A 21,129-nucleotide genomic window follows, 5' to 3' on the forward strand; every position below is an offset into this window, starting at 1 on the left:
GCTAATGACAGCCAAACGGCCACTTCAAATGTGCTCGTACATGGGTCAAAGGTCGGGTGCGTGTCGAGTACTCACTCCTCTGTCTGTGTGTGTGTGCGTGCATGCCAGTTGGCTTGTGTGGGTGTCAAGTGTTTAAATTTCCAGCTGCTACAGTTATATTTATAGATTAGTTGCTAATACAGGACACCAAACAGGCTTGTGGGACAGATAGAACGGCTCAAGAGCTTCGTAGCCTATTGCCTTTAAAGTTCAATATTTATAATTATAATTATGTATTCCGAAAAGGGCAAGGTTTATAGACCCTACCTGAGGAATGGTATATATTAAATATTTCAAGAAAACAGATAGATTCTTATTGTAATTTTGCCGACAACAACACGCAATTTCAAGAATAGCCTCTTATCCCCCCAAAAATTCCCCTCTTTAAAGAGTAAAAATAACGTGAAATTCCTTGCAGGCGAAAAATAGCATGTCAGCATATTACAGAACCAACAAAGTCAGCCGGAGAGCCCATAATTATTATTCACTCCCCACTCCCGACCACCAATGGACATGAATTGCAGAAAAGCCATATTTTTGTGGCGCATGGCTATGACTATGGGTAGCCAGGTGGGCAGGTGGTCAGGTGGGCAGGTATCGAATAAAAAGCGGAGCACCATTAGTCATATTAATCCCGGCGGAGTCATTAAGTCGTAAAACAGCGAAAGGTAGCCAAAATGCGAGGCAGTCGGGCCAAAAAAGAAAAAAACTCCACTCGGGCGAGGCGACGCAGGACGACTTTTGTTTGTCTGTCACTTCATTGATGGACATAAACCGACTATGTGGGTCAATTTCGGCTGTTTGCCGCCCCGTCAAAGTCAATAAATAAGTAAATGGCACGAATTTGAGGTGTTCTAGGCGTTTATATAATTTGGTCAAGGCACTGAAGGCAAATAAAATGGCGAGTAAATGGTTCATATCACTTTTCTTCCAGCTTTGTAATAAATGGTAGATAGTGAAACTACTTGTTTACGATACGTGCTGAGACAAAGAAACATAAATATTATATATGTTGCTTTTTTATCTTCAGAAAAGTGTAATCAGCATTTCTATATTTTTGTTATCGAATTTGAATTCAAATATAGACCCCTTCATTTACTATGAATTACTATGATTAAGAAAGCCTTTTTTAACCCATGATGTGCAGAAGTCGACATTACTTCCGGGGAAATCCAGTTCAAGTCCCCAATCCGATCAGTGCTTCCACTCAATTCCACACCAGAATGGCAGAATGCCATTCCAAGTCCATCGAGGCTCCCCGAGGGCAGGAGTGCAACTAATCGCATGCTCATTGCTCATCTGCCGCCCATTCCTCGTCACATTGCTTATCCGCAGCGTAATCTGCCGGCTTCCATGGGTGGCGCACACATCGCATCACGCATACGCCACGTCGGCCCACCCAAGGGCGCATATCTGTTTCAGTAGCTCTGCGAATGCGAACTGCCTATGGGGCACAAAAAAAAAAAAGAAAGCGAATGGAAGGAAGAAAAATACAATCCGAGGTACCGCAAACACTGCGCAAATATTTGCTTTAAAATATCTTTCACATGTCAGCGACAAGCGGCCACGGGGGAAATGGCGGAAAGAGAAAACTCCGGGAAACACGGGAGCTTGGAAGCACGGCAAAAATGGAAAACTGAGACAGGTGCGGTCGCTCGGTATTTTTATTTGCCCCGGCAGCTTAAGCACGCAATTTGATTTAATTTCTGTTCGCTTTATTTATTTATGGTTTTTTTTTTTTTTTGCAACGATCAAAGCGAACGATGAAGCCCGCAAAAATTTTCGGGGCCAATGAAATTTGAATTTAAAACTCAGCATGGTAAGGAGCGATGACATTTGCTCCCTTGCGAAATTCAATTGCGAAATTCGCTTGCCATTCACATTTTAATGAATTCTATATGAAGCTCGAAAGTTAACCAAACACAAAGTCATATTAGCAGCGAACAAAGGGCTTAAATCGTCTTAAGAACTATCAAGCTTTGTTTCCCGGAAACAATTTTCCAGCTCTCTCACCTGAAAGTGGAAATTTTGGCCATCCATTTTCCCCTCTGTCAACCAGAATTATGTGCATGCATGTCGACTACTTTCGGCGCTGATGTAATGCGTAATATTCCGTTAACTAGACTTTTCCGGCTTGCCGAAAACAATTTCATTCCGTCAACTTGGCGAACCGCACCCTCTGCGGTGGAACCACCAACGATTAATCACAGTGACTATATTCTGCACAACACTTTTGCATGTTTTTCAGCGCAGTTGCTCCGCGGTGTTGAATCAGATAAAAGTTAAGCTGGCAAGTTATGGTTACTTATGGAAAAAGATCTATTGAAAAATAGTTATTTACAAGTGTATACAAATGAATATTGAGTACTGAAAAATTTACCTACAAATAAATATATGTAAGAAGCCAGTTTAAAAGCGACATATTTTACCAAATGTCAGCCCAACTTTTGGCTAACATATGTAAGTTTCCTCTTATTAAGTATTTTGTCATGCAAATTTAAAGACTCACGGCAACATTTCCATATGCCCCCAAGGTAGAGAAATTTCTGTTTCAGGCAAAGCTCAGAAATATTCCTTGCTATTTCCATTCGTAACAAACGCTGCGGCATGCCATTAATCACACAAAGCTGCCTCCAGTCCCTGTTTTCCGGATACGAACTTCCTGGGCGAGCCGGGAGCCCAACTAGTTGTCATAGCAAGTTGACACTTAAAATGTTAGCTAAATTTACACATGCACTCAGCTCGAAGTCAACAAATGAAGAGGCGGGCTGGCGATGCCAAACAATGCTCTCGAAGAGCTCAAGGATACACCTTCCACCCCGACCATCCATCGGTGGCTGGATCCGGATGGCCCATTGGTGGCCCTGGATGGGCGTGGTGACTGATGGCAGGCGGCAACTCTAACACTTATCGTTCATTATTATCTATCGCCATCGCCATCGCCGCAAACGCCGGAAACTTCGCAGAACCCACTTTTCCACAGAACCACCCACTGCCCACATGGTCGCACACACTTAATTGATTTCTTTACTGTTGCCCCAGCCATTTTCTTCGCGACGAAAAGGAATCACCACGGTTCGCAACTTTTCCAGGTCAATTTAAGGTGCATCAACTACACAGGAAAAGCAAAGGATTTAATTGAAAATATCTAGCAAATAGAAAAATGTGTTGTATACAAAATGAATAAGAAATAGTTAAAATAACTAGTTAGATTTAAGAGATGTGAAATTGTAATAACTAGCACTCAATGGGGCCTCCTCCTCCTCCTATAAATAGCTAATGAATCGATGCTAATCTAGAGGGACATCTTCCTCGGTATCCTTGTCATAGTTTCCACCACAGCACACGGAGCAATCTCGTCCTCCCGCCCACGACATCGGTGACCCTTGAGCTTCTTCCACGGCTTAGGGCCTGGGCTATAAATTAAATTCTTATGCGAGAGGGCTGGCAATTAAGGCACGGATGTGTGACAAGGAGCGGGATGCAGGACGCAGGATGCGTTGGCGGTTTGGGTAAGGCTGCGGACGCAGAGGAGTGGACAGTGTGGGATGGTTACCCGTGTGGTTCCATTGACAATTTCATTAGCTTGTCAGGCGCAAGTTTCCAGTGGCGTAATGCCAGGAGCAGCGCCACTCGCTGATGCAATTAGTAAGCGAGCTAAACTAATTAACCAAAGCCGGGATCGAGCTCATCGGAACTCCCTTCATTTACGGCTAATGTCAGTCTGCCTCGCACAGAAATTAAACAAGATAAGATGGTATTTTAAAATCAATACTATAAATAAAGTTAATTTGTGCTAAAATTCATATTAATTAAGGTTTATATAACAGATTCTTTCTTGTTTTAGAATTGGTTTTTTTAGAGGATTTTCTTGAAAGTGCACCTTAAGTTGCGGCTCACACGTATTATTCTTTTTTTTTTCCCTGGATTTCCCATTTCCCACGCACAGAGCCGCGGCCACGCCCACGCCCTACGCCCCCACATGAGTTATGTAAGCTCATTTAACAGCCGCCTAATTGCTAGGCAATTACACGGGAAATTGACAATGGCAAAACAATTAGAAGGACACTGCCACTCTGGGCACAATGGGGCGTGGCCAAGGCAAACACTTACACACACACACAAACACGAAACCGCCTTTCACCCAGCCTCCGTACCCGGCCAAGAATAAGGATTTGGCCGAGAGGAGTCAAGGCCGAAGTGAGACATATCCGGGAAAATCAAATAAATTATGGCAAGCTGGGCGCAACAAAAATCGTCGAATGTGCAAAGTCGGAGGAACGCGGAGACAAAGCACGGGAAACCCAAATCAAATTGAGATTTATGAGTCCACTGATGTGTGTCGAGGTCAGTCCGAGTACGAGTCCTTTCTATCCTGCCAATGTGTCCGCTGTTGTTGTTGGCCATATTCACCATTAGGCCGGATAGACATCTGGCTTCAATTTTTCACGTTGTGTCTTCCATTATTGTTCGGCCAGGATTCGCAGGTGTGAAGGAAGCATTGTGCCGGAGCGGAAAAACCCAGAACAGCGCATAGAGGAAAGTTTTCATCGCCGGCCAAGGCGGTCGAAAGTATTATATCAGCACGTATAATTTATTATATTGATTTGCTCAGTGACAAAACAAGAAAAATTGCAGGAAATACGTCTGGCATGGCAGTTAGATACCCTTTCATCAACGTATTTGATTCAGCATACGAAAGGATATTTAGAAATCATAAAATGGGTTTATATAATTCTTAGTTTCTTATCAAAATAAATTTAGCTATATACTTTATATTGCTAACTAGACTTGTAATATCTAAATAGTTGACAAAGTCAATGGACTCTTGGATGATTTCATGCAGGCAGTGAAGTACGGGAAGTGAATAAGCTATCAAATAGTTGACCGCATTTCCCAATTTTTCTCATTACGTTTCCGAACACGAGTTTCGTAGGAAATGTTGATGGGATATTTACCTATTTGCGTGCATCAATTATTTATATAACTCCCGTGGGGCAGTTACGCCTTCGCAGCGCCTCCACCGCCAACTCCCTGTGTCAATTTCGATTTGTGTCATAAATTGGCAGCTGTGTGTGGTGGGGCATCGAAAGGGGGGATGGTGGGTGGGGGATGGCAATAAAAATAAGCGGCCATAAAATTCAATTATGGCCACAACAAGTGCAGACATCGCTGGGGCACAAACACCAGTAAACAGCCGACAATGTTGGCTCCCAGGCAATCATGACAATCAATTGTGGATGCATCCGTGGCCCGCATGTTGCAACCTACGTACATATGTACATACATTGGCATAGAGACTCCGAATTGAAATCGGTGGCAACCGCATAGTGAGTCTTGCTTCCCACAGCCGACATATGAATAATGTGGCAACCAACACACAACCAGCCCACTGGCGAACATGCAACATGTATCGCTACAATTTGGTTAGTTTTCACAGTCAGATGTCCTGCGACCACGTCCTGCCATTCGTGCCACACAGTTTTGTTACTTTCTAGCTGCAGCTACAATGTCAAGACGGACTTATGCACAGAGAGAAATCTTGCAATCTTTTTTAAATTCGATGATGTATATCATACATTAGTTAGTTAGTCTTAGTCCTGATTTAACTAATACTATTTTGGGATTATCTAAGCTAATACGTATAATCTCAGTTCTTGAGTGCTTTTCTCAGTGCTCCCATTTAAATTTAAATCTCATGCACCCTTATAAATTCACAACAGTGCATCCAAAGTGTACTTACCACACACACACACAGTCGTGCAACACTAAAGACCCCTTTTCGTGTGCAACGAAACTTTGGGAGTCGTGCATTTGCGAATGAATCGATCTGCACAAACGCATCTCGTTTGTTAAGTGCCCCATAAAGAATTTATTTTATGCATACTTGGCACTTGAAAATTCCACAGAGGTACACATTCTCTAGGCGATTTGTCAGACGATGCGAATGCAACCAATAGTCAAGTTAATCCAAATATTTTCTTTAAAATATGCCCCTACTATTTGGTCGAGATATATGTATATGCAACAGAAAGCTTGTGATGCATACTAAGCTTGATGCATAGTATTTAAAAGTGTTTTTTTTCTTGCACTTCTATCCGAAGGATACGAGAAGCCGTAGCCATCTAATTTGCAGCTACATGGTTGCAATTTCTAAAAGTTCTCCACCCAGTGTTTTAAAATGAAATCAAATATTCATTGGCAAATATAATTGTCCAACTGTGTACTTGGCCCGGATTGGCCTTTTAATTAAGTTGCCAGCTCGGCAAATAGCTGGGCACTCGGCATTGGCATGCATGTTGTAAATGCTCTCCATGTGATTTCCCCACTGGACTCTTTTGCCGCCATGAACGTGGCCAAAACGGGCTAAAGACGAGACTCGAATGTATCTATATATATACATATATGTATCTACGAGTGTGTATTTGACTAGCCATTTAACCTGCGTCAGAAATCGACGAACGAACGAACGAGCGGACGGTAAAAGTACAAATGATAATAATAACTGCCACACATACCAGTACTTGGCCATAAAAACCAATGGCAACAAATATTGATAAGTGCAATTTGAAATATTTGCACAGCGTTTTGTGTTGCAAACACTGTAAATTGCATTTAGATAGATTGAGTATTTATGCTGCCGCATTGCACACGATTGCATTGCACTTTAGCTATTTGTAAATATTTCAACGCGATTAAGTGACAGTATTTTTATCGGTGTCGTTAACTATGAAGTGGTGAATTGCCAATTGTTTCTTAATAAGTAATAAGTAAGTAGTAGTAGTATTTTTATAAGATATGCGAATTAAGCTCTTCAATTTCTTGTATGCACATTTTTTAGGCCCATTTTCACACTTAAGCTAATGAGGCTATTATTAGTTGAAATTGGGTTATTGTCTAATGGCAGCACTTTATGGCTTTTTAATGAGCACCCGAAATGTGCGGGCCATAAATCAAAGCCTTAAATGCGAGGGCGGTTCTAATGGTTGGTAGAAGGGGGTGATGGCTGGAGTTCGAATAAGTTAACACATCAGCAATAGGCCCTCATATGCAGTGGTAGTATCGCATTATGCGAAGGCTTATCGGGAACTCAACATCGCCGGCATCGATGGCGAGGCTGCCTCCAGCCTAATGCCATTAAATCCTATCAATTTTCCTCACCCGGCTACAACAAATTTAAATATTTATGCTGTGGCTTAAGCTGGCAACAATAGCACGGCCCGGGAAAGGACTCAAAAATTGGCAATAAAAAGTTTGGCGTGGAAGGGTCGCCTAAGCAAATTGAACCCAAGAGCGTCCAAGCACTTAATTGAACCTATCAATATGTAAATATGTGCGTATATACGAATTTGTGCTGAGTGTATACAATATCCATGTGTTCATTTGAGCCGTTTTCTCTTCATATGCCTGTTTCTAATTTGCTTTCACTTTAATGTTGCTGCTCATCCTTGGTCAGTTATAAGTTTATTAGCTGCAGTACGTGCTTTGGTAAAAGAAAGAAGTTCATCTTGTGGCTTGCAATCAATAATTGAATTATCCAAAATATTGTGCTTTTTAACTGTGTTATTCTTTATGAAGTTTTTCCACGTACTAAATATTTTTAATAAATTTAATTTTATGAACACTTTTTCCATGCCAATAAAAGTGTCACATAATTCGGCTAATTAACTGCTGTCTCACATGTTCACAAGTACAAGTATGGCATATCATTCAGATTTCTGGCCAACATAGCTCCACCGGCGAGGCATCGCATTCCGCGCCACTTTGGTGTTATTTTTTTTGTATTTTCCTGGCGCTCATAAATTTTGCAGTGTCTGCGGCATGTCAGTGCCCCCCACTTTGCCCCACTTTGCCCCGCCAACCATTTGCCGCGGCGTGTGGTGCGTGATGCTGATGGTGGATATGGTAGATGGTAGATGGCAGCCAGCCGAAAACGAGAAAAATCTGTCAACGGCACTTTTCACTTTCCCTGGAAGGGAAAGCCCCTTCGCAGCAGCTCCTTCCCAGCATGTTGTGCTGTTTTATGCCACTAAATATGCCAAAGCGCGCGTAAATTGATTTAAACACGGCGACAAGGACGTGGCGGCGTCTATACGGATGCTTATGTGGGTACGTGGGCCACGGAGATGGTGATGGTGGAGGCGACTAGGTGGGCACTTAGCGCTCCCAGGATCCTCTTTAAAGTTGGAGCCCGTCGCCCTGCTAATAAGGAGTCTGCTGCTCCTTCCTGCCGCTCGGCTGTCAGGCATTACTGCTTAAATATTTGCATAAAGGATATCAACGAATTCCACGAAGAAAGCAGCGGCATTTCTGAATATTTCCCAGTATTTTGTCATAAAATATTTTGACTAAACAGTGGGTGGGTGGCTAGACAGAATTTCATGTTTTCTCTAGAGCATATGCAAATATAAAGCACCCACATTGCTGACATAGTTTAAGCCAAAGTTGCTCAAGACAAGTAGCTTGTTAACTTTTTATATTTATATTATGTGCGTCATATAAATAGTATAAAATTGTCATATAAATTGTAAACACGGCTGTGACACAGATACATTCTTTTGGTTTAATTATGTTTGCCACAGCTCAGCGCACTGGCCAAAATGTTTGCCTTGCAATGAAACGAAAATAGTCATATTTTTGGCGTAAACAACAATATTGCCCCTCGGCACCTACCTCAATTGTCAATAAAGGCCTGGTATATAAATAATCCCGTCTGCGTTACTCCAGTTGCCAGTTCGATTCTGTTCTGTTCTGTTCTGTTCAGTTCAGTTGCCATAAAACCGCCGCAATGGCCGCTTATAACTGGCCTTAATCAACAACAGGCCAACGTCAAACAATATTTTAATCAGGGTAGCCCTGCGTCCGATCGAACCTTTGGCCATAAATCTCGAACAAGCGAATAGAGGCAGCAAAAAGTTACGAATTCCAAAAAAGTACGACGTGCAACACACAAAAAAAAAAGAAATCAATTGGCCGTAGTGAGTTTAACTTGTTATGCGGGATTTTCCCGGACAAAAAGGGGAGGGATCCTGCGTCATGGCCACCACCATGGATAAAAATGAGAATGAGAATGATTACGTCCGAGAAGTTGTCTTGGACATTTGATTATTATTATTAACACGTGACTGAAACGAGGCTAATTGAAGCGAGAATTTAATTAAAAATTTTTACCCTTAATAACTGGCCGTGCGAGGCTGCTGGATGGAAGGTCGGCGGGAAATGCAGGAGGAAAAACACGGGGGTGGTCATAAAAGGCGTAAGAACAAAAAAAAAAATAAAAAATACAACGTGACATGGAGCTCTGATGGCCAACGATTTTCCTGCCATTGTCCGGCTGACGTTGCCCGTTTTGGTTACGCCTGTAAATTGTTCGATGGTCGTTTGCTCGTCTTTCGCTCTCTTTTATGAGCTTTTTTTTAATTGTCCGCCACGCATTTGGAATCGGCTCGCGCTCGTCCTTGTCCCCATCCATATCGTCCTTATAGTCCTTTTAGTCCATATCCTGGCAATGGATAAGCCGACACGCAGAATCGAGGATTCATTGGCCGCCGCTTGAGGAATGATGCTGCAATTTCATTGATGTCCTCCGCGCGGACCATTAATTGTTTAATTTATTGAGCCACAAACGAGTTTTATGAAGCCCATGTCATATAATTTAATCAACTGGGCGGTAGTTTTACTCAGATACGGTTGGGTAGTTTATCGCGGTGTAGGTTTTCGGTTCGAATCGATTCCGGCTGCTGTCAAAAGTCTATTGTTATTGAAATTCCGCAAAAATTCAGGCGAAATTAGAACAAAACTTTTAACTCAATTACAAAGTCATTGAAAAACAAATTGCAGGCACAAGCAGAGCGAAATGAAAAGAAAACATGAAGGAGGCGAAGGTGTGGGGATGGGGATGGTGCTGTTGCAAAAGTGTGGGAAAAGCCGAAAATGCATTTGTGGATACCACCTACCATCCCCAAATCTTCGCCCCACCCCCGCTGCCACGCCCCATTCGGTGGTTTTTCAACGAGTTGGGCACATAAAGGGAAGAAATTGCTTCGCTTGTCGCTGGAGAAAGTGAATTTCCTGCATTTCCACCATTTCTTCTTGGCCCTCGACCATACCATTACTATTGTTATTTTGGAGTTTTTAGTGTTTGCAGGTTCTTAATGGTCTCGCAATATTGTGGTTCGTTGTTGCTTGCCCGTTGACATGGCACGGCATTTGGCGCTTAAGGATGCAATCCGACTTGTTGGCGTGGTTCCGCATTATTTAGCCTTGCCGGAGTCCTTCGACTTAAGTTTGGCTGCCTCGCACCCACATATACGCCAGGATTATGCAAGGAAAGTGACTACATATTCACCGGCTTAAAAATAATTTCACTTTAGTAACTACTATATTCAAATGTGATAGCTAACTAGTTTTGAAAATGCATATTTAACTTTATTACTTAACTTAAAACATCTGAAGTCAATTTCAAAGTGGATTTTGATCTGACTGATAATTATATGACCTATTTTTTTCATATTTATATTAAATAATTTAAAATACCTATTTCGGCATCGTAGCACCTATTTCACTAATAGCTTTAAATAAATTGTTTTTTTGAAAACTTGACTCCTTCACCATAACAATTACTGTCATTATTTGAATACACAAATTTAAATATTACATGTCGTTAGCTGGATCGTCCACTTAAATTAATAAATTCAATTAAATAAACATGACTTACAAGCAATCGGCTTTAGTTTCCTGTCAATTTACATTTGTTGCTGGTTTAAGCTCAGGCAAATTATTTATTAATATAACGTATACGCCGTGTTAGACACCGTGTGCAGTTCAATTTCGAACAAACTATTTTTCAAGCGATTGAGCACATTCTAAAACGAATTCTGTTTCCAAATTGTTCAAAGCACAAATTTGGATAAATTTCTTTTCGAATCGCTGCTAGCACAGTTGATCACTTTTACCAATCGTATTTGAAAACGTCACTTGTTGGCAACCGTTACCAACTTTATTCCGCTTGAAACGCCGCTGATACCGTCAACGTGCAACGCCGTACAGGAACTGAAATGTGCGGATGTTTTGGCCAAACTGTTGCGACTGTGGCCAAAAGCAGGCAGCCGACAACAGCCGACGAACAGCCGACCGTTGCCCAAAATGCCGAGGATATTTAGCCTTCCAGTTGCAGCACCGCTTCCAGTGGGCAGGTGGCATGGGTAGGTGGCTTCTTATCAGCGGCACCAGCTGCTGTGATAGGGCCAAAACAGCTGATGAGCGGGCTCGGAGTGGGCGCCACGTCAGTCATCGTTAGTGGTCAACTTCCTGCTTTTTTGGCCTGTTTTAAATTGAACTTAGGGATATCAGGGATATATAACAGAAGAATCAACTTTAAAACAATCTAAAAATATACAAAAATAAATTGAAATTTTTATAATTATATAATAAATTACCTTTCCTTTTAAAAGCACACATATTTTACTATCTAATTAACTTAAAGAAATGAATATTTAGCACAGACAACCACTGTTCAAGAATTTCCCCTCCGACTTTCTTTGCGCTTGCGCCGATTTTCCCAACATATGGCCGGCTTTCCCCGCCTGGAAGCCGGGAAAACTATCTGTTGCTCCTGTGCATAGGAATGTGGACATAGCCTGGCCACCGATGGCACTATCCTGGTCGTGGGCCGTTGGACAAGACATTTGCATGCAGCGTTTTTGCACACGTTCGTATGCATCTTACATACCAAATCACTCTGGATGGACACTTGACCAGCACCTGGTCGCCAAAGTCCATCCAAAGGTCGTGGTCATCATCGTAGGCGACTCCACCCAGATGCTGCTGAGTTGGCACTTTGTGCGCTGCTGTCGGACCAAATGGTCCGAGCTGAGAGGTTTTTCTGCCTGCCGCCTGGCAGTGCGATATTTTTGGGGCAAATTGAAGTTGTGTGTTTATGTTTCGGTTCATCGATTGACCTGCCCCATTGAGCGGCACGCCCCCTCTAATGCGGCATTTATCGGCGACAGGAAACAGAAATGCTGCCATGCATAAACCACTCGAATGCATCGATGCATTTCCGCTGCACAATCAAATTACAAATATTTACACTTTATATCTGGACGCAAATTTGGAAAAAATGAATCTGGGGGCACGTGCCAAAATCTGTGATTTCAATTTTCGAGCTGTGCGGTTTTTTATTTGCACTTCCGTTTGCATTAGAATTGCCATGCATATTGATGTTCAAACTGATATCGTAATTGAATCCAAACAGGTGCAATAAAAGGAGTAGTATTTTTTTATGCAAACCCCAATAAGTAGGCTACACAAATGGGCTGTACTGCTTTAATGCAGCTTAAAAGACTGACTGACATCATGTACACTTATTAAGCCCCACCATCAACCCTTGACCAAATTCCTTGAACCCTTCTTGGGTTGACAGCCTTTCGGCGGCGAGGAATTAAGACCTTAAAAGCTTCTTGAAATTTGAACATTTTCATTAGGCCAAAGGGACACATGTGAATTCATTTAAGTATGTATATATAAATGTTTGTAAGTACTACGGACAAGCTGACCGCAAATAAGGAACTCTCACCCCGAAAATCAAACCCATTTCAATGCAAAACGAGAACTAATTTGAATAATTTACTTTCGCCAAACACGGTTAGCAACAACATCAAGAGCAGAAGCAACATTAATTAAAATGAATGGCGGACCGAAAAATTCAAAAGCCCCGAAAAATAAAGCACGAGTCCTTGCAGAACAACCTGTTAATCAGACGATGTAGCCGTCGGTTTAATCGTGGTAACTTCACGTACTCCTGGTTAACATTACGCCAAACTCGTGGTGGTCATCAAAAGCGGTTGGTGGATGCACTTCTAAAGTTCAACTAATTTGGGACACAAAACACTGAAAAAATGACATGATTTTTAATTAATTATCATCAGATTAAAATTGTATATAAAATTAAATATCTAAGCATGCAAAATATGTACATGATGCGGAATAAATATGTATCTAAATATATACAAATTTAAAAACTGTGCAGCTGAAAGGATACAAAATGAATTGAAATCAAGTTATATCGCGTATACGCAACGTTGGCCGCTGCTGACTGTTGAAGTTTTCGCTCATAATTCATCAAATTTTGCACAAATTGCGAGCATTTTGGACTGTGTGCCATGGGAAATAGCCGCAGTTGACCGACTGACACTGGCATAGATTTAGAATTTTTGCGAGGGCAACCCGTTGGTGGACACACACAATGCTTTAATCAGCCGCAAATGCAATGAGCCAAGCTGCTGCTGTTAATTAGCGTTAGTGTGCAAAAGAACTGGCAAGTCACGCAAAATCAAAGCGAAAAACGCCGGAGAAATTGTCACACGTAGTCGAATTATGTGGTCGATTTGGTGACTCTGGCTTCTGCGGCTGCAAATATGAATAGGCATTTATTTAAATTAAATGAATATGTTTTGCTGTTGCTCGTTCGGTCGCGCTATTTAGAGCAAATTAAGCGAAAATGATTGAATAAATAAATGTCCAATTAAGCATTGCTACTTAATTATGCTGATTAAATTCATTTTGAGCACCAATCAATAAAACTATTAATGAATGCATATTTTTGAAGCAAGTTAAGCGTTTTTACTTTAGTAAAAAACCCGCTAGCATTTACAATTAATTTGGATTATTTTTTTTTAAGTGTTAGGCCACACAACATAATTTTAATATTCTAGCTTCCGTAAACATTATTGTAACTATATTTCAGTACATAATCGAATTCAAGCCAAGCAATTAAATAGGAATTTATGGTTAACCCATACTCTGCGGTCAGCTCTTTAAGGCACACATAAATGAAGATGTACATTCCGGAGCAGAGGAAAATTTGTATATTTGCAAGAAGCTACCTGTGTTGATGTCCATTCAGTGGCGAATACACGACTGAACCACAGCAAAATTAAATTTTGATATGGGTCTATTATATGGCAGTCACATGAGACACTCGGCAGCTGCCTTTAAAACAAAAAAAACAAAACGAAAAAAAAAAACTTTTGTGACTCTTGTCTGTAATGCAAATGCATGTGGTTCTAGCCGAGCAATGTCAGGGTTCTTGGCCACCTATAAAATGGATTTGTTGACATCCCAACAAAAAAAAAACGCATACTCACTCTGAAAACTTTTTAAATATGCATGAGCACCTTTTTGCCGATGGCCAGGCCATACCCGGCGTATACTTGATAACAGATATCTCCTTTCAACGCCACACAAAAAACAATGCCAGGAGCAAGATGAATGGGCTCGGTAAGTATACACTTTATACACCAGACAGTGACCCAAAATACTTCAGCCGGTCAGCTTTTTCCCACCCATTTAAAATAAAATTTATTGCAGCTTCTGGCCAAAAACTTGGAGAGCCGCCAACAATGGCCTACAAGCTTGTCCATCGAAATCCACCTGTTTTCCTTGACAATGAGCTTTGGTCATACTCATTATTGGCCATCAATCATAATGTTTGTGCTCATCTCCACGTAACCTGACTACTTTATAAATAAATGCATATTCCATTTAAAATGTGGGTGTTAAATGGTCAATATTTTGGGGACATACATCAGCTCACTTTTCCCTATCATCCATATCAACTAGAAATCCTTTGCTTTGTTCAATAATTTTCCAGTGTCCTTGCTGTTGGCATGCCTACCGGGGAGTTGAAGACTCCTGCCGGCAAGAAAATGAAAATTGAACGTGAAATGGAGCAACTGGTTGGACATCCAGTTAACCAGGCACCAATATCTATCCACATTCTGGGATGTCTTCTCTCTAGTTCGTCAGTCATTCTTCATTGGATTGCAAGACTTCAAAGAAACACTACAGGTTTCCCGCTGATTGCCATGCATGAGCTGCACATGGCGGTGGGTGTGGAGTCCAGCTGCCGATTCCAACCCGTCTGTACACCTGAGCGAGACCTGAGAAATTCCGAGTCTATTGTCATTACACACTCGGAGAAAATATATGAACCGATAGCATGTATATAGCATCTATATTTTAAACTTCCCATTTACATAACTTAAAACAACCAAGTAAACTAAAACATATATATAAAAGTATCTATATATAAAATCTTTCTATTAATTCCTTTTATTTGCAGTGTATTTTCCGTGAAACTCGTAATTGAGTGCGGTGGGTGCGATGATCAAAGGCTTGACACTGCTGTAATGAATGTTAGACGGTGTTTTGTTAATTTTAAACGCTGTTCCAAGTCGCGTGTGTGGATGCAGGCACTGGCACACCTGCCGGAAAAGTTTCTGTTGATTCAATTTTCTTCTTTTTTTTACGAATTTATGTTTGTGTTCCTGCTGCGTGTGATTTTTGTATGTGTGCTTTTTTAAAAATTGCCATACAAAGCAGACGTGCAGATTGTTTCGAAAGTTGCCGGCTTGTTTGTTCTTTCTGGCGTTGTTACGCCTGTTTGCCATTTCGCTTTTGAAGTCTCCAATGACATCGACATCACGGCGAGCGACTTGTGAAATTCAAAGAAAATGGAAATTAAATGAACTTGAAATTCTGAGCAGCTAGGCTTGGAAAAACAAACAGCATACACACACTCCTGCGACACAAAGACATCGCGTAGGTCTATCACCTTTGCTACTTAAAATACATGACAAAACGAAGTCGGTCTTACATATTTTAACAAAACAACTCTTTATTATTTTTCTTTTTTGTAGCGAAAACGTAAGAGATATAAATCTGCTGAATACTTAGTATATAAATTACAAAGCAATTATTAACTGCGTATACACATCAGCACACTGACTTTATCTATCGCATTTTGAATACTATACCTAGTGCCTAAAGAAGAAAGAAACAATTAATAAATAATAAATATTATTCATTAATATCTTACCCGTATCGATCTCGATCATGTCACCAACACGTAGAACGGAATGGACTTCTTTTTCATCGCCCATGGCTAAGGTCTCCACGTTAAATTCGCCAAATTGCACAAGGAGTTTCTAAAAGGAGAACAGGTTTTGAAATGATCTGCGAAGTAAATGGGAATAATCTTATATTTTACTTACAAGTGGATGGAGTTTGGCTCTTTTCACGCTACGCTTCTGGTATGGCTTGAATCGCATATAACCCAGCATTGCTTTCTCCTTTGTATTGTAGAAAGCGTAGTCGATGCCATCTACCTGACAGAACATCAATTCGTTTGCAGAAGCTGGCAATTAGAAATAGCAATTTAATTATTAATAAACAATATGCACCATTGATTCTATTTCTATAGACTTTACACTTACAGACACTCGCGTTTTCATCCGTCATACTTGCACTGGGAGGTGCATCGCCGACGCCACGCAGCCACTGCATCAGTTTAGTGGAGGCTTCCTCCTGCTCGTCTTTCATGGGAGTTGAAAATACCACGGGATCTGGCGCAGCTTCTGTATAGGGCGCCTGCTCGTCAGGAACGTCAGGCTCTTCCTGATCGCTTGTAAGTGGAGCAACCGAAAATATCATAGGCTCTGGCTCTGGTTCTGGCTCAGGCTCCGTATCAGTTTGGACACCTCCAACTGCCTTCTTTGATCGTCCCCTTTTCTTGGGCACCTTCTCAGCCTCTGCTTGCACTGCAGTTTCTTCCCACGTCAAAGTACTCAGGCCAAGGGATTCGGAATTCGGTAATGCCCCTGGCAGCTTTTCAGAAATTCTTGGGGTACTGCTGCACAATGGTCCCCGGTTGTCTGGTAGGTTCTTCTCTACAGTTGGCTTTGGCTTTTTGGCACTGGCTTTCTTCGCCTTACTCAGATTTCCCTTTTTCGTCTTTGAGTTTTTGCTCGGTGGCTCTATGAAGCCACTCATAAAGTTAAACTGGCTAGGATCCATGGTGTGACACCAACTCATCTGGATTGGAACTTGACCGCGCTTTGATCGCCGAATACCGGCTAAAGGAGCAGAAAATAATAAAACATACATTTAATTTTATCAAAACACCTAATATGGAATATACTTACTAGTATTTAGTTCCTCTGCCTCCACCGGCATTTTGGCCAGCTTTAATTTGTCTACCTCAGACTTCCCTTTTTTCGATTTCGCCCTTGGTGCAGGTGCCAATGGTTTCTTGAACACCACATCCGCGCTTGTCTCATCCTGGGGACGACTCTTTGACATGTTCTGACTACGCTGCAAAAACTCCAACGCCGCTCTACTCGTGCTGGGTACGTCGTCGGACAAAAGGGTCCTACTGGGAGATGGATTTCTGCTGGGAACATCATCTGACTTTTGATCAATCCGAGGAGAGGGTGTGTTAACGCGAAGTGATTCCATAACATCTGATGAATTCTCGGTAATTTCTTCCCCTCGATTGCTTGGAGCTACAGATTTTCCTGTATCAACTGCGCTCTGGCGGGGATTTGAGAGCTTCTGGGACTTGGATGAACGATCGGCTAAGTGATCTTTTACTTTGCTTTTTGACGCGTTCTGGTGATTACTATTCTGTTTGTTGGAGGACGAATTCCAATCTGGATCTGGACCTTCAATACATTCTAATGTATGTGATGCCATTTCATCCTTATCGCTCTTTTTTCTAGTGACATTTTTATTTTGAGATTCCTCTTTTCTGTGTTCTTCATTGTAAATTGGTTCTTTGTCGCTGTCATAGTCTTCGTTATTTTCGTACGAAGGTGCAACCATTTGTTTCTTATTGGACTTTTGTACACTCTGTTTGGAGTGCTGCAATTTTTTTCCACCTCTCCTCAGTATACTTGGTTGCCCATGGTCACTATCGTCGCCCTCTGGTGGCTCTGGCGGTTCACAATGTTCTACTGCGTCATGTGTATTTCGATCAACTAGATTGCCACTTTTCTTCGATGTCGTTGATTGCTCAGCGTTGCGATTCTCTTCTTCAACATATTCGATAGGAGGTGGTAACAGTTCGTTCTCCATCGCCCTTCGTCTGTTCGGAGTGGATTGTTGAAGTTCTTTGGCTTTGCAACGCGACTGACGTGGTCGCTCATCGTGTTCTTCCTGTTCCTGGTCCCCTTCGTACTCCGGTGGAGGTAAAACAATGTCATTTTTATTGCTCTTCCGCCCACTTGTGCTTCTGCCCCGTGTATTTACAACGTATTCAGGAGGCGGAGGAGCAATCTCAATTGCATCATTATTTACACTATCATGGAAATCTGGTGGGGCTGCCATCACGACATTATCGAAATCAAATTTTCCGGAGCAGGTAAGATTCTTCAAAGATTGTGAATAGCGCAGTGAAACTGGAGGTGGTGGAACAATTTGGATGCTCCTGCTTAGTCTTGGCAATTTTACAGGTGATAATGAATCGTTATCATCATGGTCCGAGCTACCCTTTGTGTACAGACTACGCTTGCCGTCCTTTGAAGATTTGCGTCGAGTCTCTAAAGTCTGGGAGAGACCCAAATAGTTTATCAATTCTGTTGTCTGAAAAACGGGGAAAAAAATGTTTTTTATCCTTCGTAACATATAAGCGATCTTGATCTTACCATTGGAAGATTACGACGAGTAGATCGTGGTCGCCCTCGTCCCTGCGATCGATCACTGCTTTTAGTTCGAAGACGTGTTTTTCGCGGTACTGGTATATAGTCATCATCCGAATCATCCGAGGACTGTGGTTTTGGCAAACCTTCCGCCTCATCCATTAGATTTCTACGTAGCAGCTCCCTCTGAATCTCTTCTTCTAGGATAAGCTTCTCTGAACGACGGTTCCTGTGCCCATTTAAAGGATATATCTCGTTCAACGAGTTGCGCTTGCGCAAATCCAAAATCTCGTAGTTGCTCATGCGGGTTAGCTCGTAGGCAAACTGCTCGCCATTAATGGGGGCACTTGGAGCCTTATTCAGCGGTATAGCAGTCTTTCGCGACTTTGACTTTTTGGCATTGACCGACTGATGAAGGTTAAGCAAGCGCATAGAGCTCTCCTGAGATTCGATTGTAGCTCGAGCCCGATTACTACTGCGCAAGCGCCGTTGGCGAGTTGTGTTCCCACCTGGAGGAGCTAGATTTAATGGCACAGTGCTGGGCTGTTCGTCGCTTTCGTCGTCGGTCATTATGGCATCCATATTTTCTTCGACCCGCGGAGGTTGTGCAATGGATTTCTGGGGAGCGGTAATGGCGGATTGCCTAGGAGAAGGCGCAATCGGTGGTGACGATAACGCGCTAACTGGCGAGGTCGGAATAGATTTCATTGCAACAGCATCCCTTCTTACACTACGATTCGCATTGGATGTGTTTATCACCACAATTGGGCTGATCGCGCTGCGCGACAGAGTCTGCACCAACTCTCCCAGATCCTGCGGCTGGGTTTCCGGCACTACGAACTCCGGTTGTGGCTCTGATTGCCAGGCTGGCTCGTGACTTTGTCGCGGTGGCGTGTCCGGGACCATTAACTGATTCAACCGCTTTACCTTTACTACTGGCATTTTGCTCGGTGTATCGGATGGCGATAGCAGCAACTGGCCCGGAGCTGGCCCCTTTTCCATTGTATAGGTACGTCGTAGGCCCGCAACGGATGGTGATGACGGAGTAGGGGATCGCGAGTACGGTGCCCGTCCGGAATAGTCCAGCTGCAGTACATTCTTGTGAAAGGAACTCTGTCGCTCTTTGCAGATTTGTTCAATTTCAGCGGCAAGAATGGGGTTCCTGGCAGGTGAGGTCACCTTTGTCTGCAGCGTCTTTTCTGGCTCTGGTTCTTGTGATGGTTCCATAGGTTTCTCCGCTGGTTTATTAGTTTTCTCTCTTGTTGTATTTTTGAATGTTTTTGCAACTTCCTCATTTTGTTTTTCTGTGCAAGGTGTGCTGCTTATTTCTGGTAACTAAAAGAGCATTGTTGTTAGTACAAGGGTTAGGTATTTCTGGGACATGTGTTGAACTTACGAAGTTTACAGGACTTGATATGCTGCGGGTCAAGTTTACGGCCTCCTCAAACTCTGGAAGCAGTTGTCGTCCGCAGCTCCTGGACCGCCGGCGTATGGCATGTCGACGTAGTTTATCAGATCCCGGTACATTTCCACTGCGGCGCATGGAACGTCGATTATTGGGCGACAAAGTTGGCGAGCGATGCGGAGGCACGTTCTCATTGGGGGCCTGCTCCACAGGCGGCTCATTGACTTTCTCGGCGGCGGCACTTCTTGGACTGACCAACTCCCCCAGGGGCTGTACTTCTGGTAACTTGGACTTGGGCTTAGCCTGAGGCTTCTTGATCAGTGGAACCTCGAAATCAAGGTCAAAGTCAAGTTTGAAGTTTCCAAAGAGGTTGTCATTCTGTGCCGGCTTATTCTCGGCAAGCTTGCGCATCATAAAGGCGGCAAAGCGCTCCTTGTCCTTCACCGGCTGGCTAAGGATGTCATCGAGCTCCAGAGTGTCGTTGTTCTGGGGCTTCGACCTGAAAAACGGACGGGTGAGCTCGGAGTTTGTATGTTCTATTGCCATAACTCGCGGTGGCAACTTACATCTTTGCAGTTGATGTTTGACCAACTGATTTTTAACGAAGTTACATACACTACAACTATAAACTTAACTTATTTCGCTAAAACTCCACAAAATTTTAAACTACAAAAAAGAAGCGACGCTATTCATTTGGCGTTGCCAGTAACGTCTGAAGTCGCGCCTAAGTGAAGTGTTGCCAGAGCGCTCGAATAGACTATCAGAAAAGAGCTATAAATATCTAAAAGTTTCTTTGCTAATAAAAAAACATCGCCCTGTATAAAAACAAATGCACGATACAATCGTTTTTATAAATAGTATTAATAGTAATTGATATATGTTTGTTAAATATTGTAGCTGCCTTTATTCCAAACGTTTGCAATGAAAAAATACTGGAAGGCCTTCACCAGCTGTCAGCCATTATATGCAGTATTTCCTTACTAAAATATACCTAACGCGTATAACGCAAGCTGGTCACACTCTGCCGGCAATTTTGTTGACAAAACAAATCCAAAATGTTTAAAGCAAATTAAACCGACTTTTCAGATATATTTGTTCGAATTTACTTCAAAACAACTGCAAGCAGCTTTGAAAAGCGGCCGACAAGTGCAGCTATACATTTTCTGCGAAGGCATGGAGACTATGTGGAAATTTATTTTCACATGA

General features: G+C 42.3%; 2 protein-coding genes and 1 long non-coding RNA gene across 3 annotated transcripts in view; 1 reads left to right on the forward strand and 2 right to left on the reverse strand.

Annotated features, from left to right (window-relative positions):
• LOC6607246 (dopamine D2-like receptor) overlaps positions 1–14,674 on the reverse strand; it is a 45,405-nt gene extending 30,731 nt beyond the window's left edge. Inside the window, exons 1-3 of the mRNA XM_032720767.1 lie at positions 13,926–14,674; positions 12,789–12,930; positions 10,757–11,425 (exon numbers count right to left, since the gene is read on the reverse strand). The gene's annotated coding sequence lies outside the window, so the exon portion shown is untranslated. The remainder of the gene's footprint in view (positions 1–10,756; positions 11,426–12,788; positions 12,931–13,925) is intronic.
• A 568-nt stretch (positions 14,675–15,242) lies between these two features.
• LOC116801417 lies at positions 15,243–16,039 on the forward strand. The gene is made up of 3 exons (XR_004361996.1): positions 15,243–15,642; positions 15,741–15,747; positions 15,954–16,039. It is a non-coding gene; the product is annotated as an uncharacterized LOC116801417 (long non-coding RNA).
• LOC6607248 lies at positions 15,694–20,621 on the reverse strand. Its single transcript, XM_032720766.1, has 8 exons — positions 20,490–20,621; positions 19,915–20,422; positions 18,525–19,853; positions 17,025–18,462; positions 16,317–16,955; positions 16,095–16,237; positions 15,920–16,028; positions 15,694–15,864 (listed from the first exon to the last, which is right to left on the reverse strand). Coding segments are annotated over exons 1-8 (4,233 nt in total). The 5' UTR covers positions 20,492–20,621; the 3' UTR covers positions 15,694–15,799.
• Between the last annotated feature and the right edge of the window lie 508 nt (positions 20,622–21,129).

Source organism: Drosophila sechellia, chromosome 3R (assembly GCF_004382195.2).
Source record: "Drosophila sechellia strain sech25 chromosome 3R, ASM438219v1, whole genome shotgun sequence".
Lineage (NCBI taxonomy): Eukaryota > Metazoa > Arthropoda > Insecta > Diptera > Drosophilidae > Drosophila > Drosophila sechellia.

Coding starts and splice junctions, on each gene's coding strand:
- LOC6607248 (XM_032720766.1), bottom strand. Junction 16,956..17,024: donor GGCAGAGGAACTAAATACTA/GTAAGTATATTC, acceptor CTGCTCCTTTAG/CCGGTATTCGGCGATCAAAG. Junction 16,029..16,094: donor GAGCCAAACTCCATCCACTT/GTAAGTAAAATA, acceptor TTCTCCTTTTAG/AAACTCCTTGTGCAATTTGG.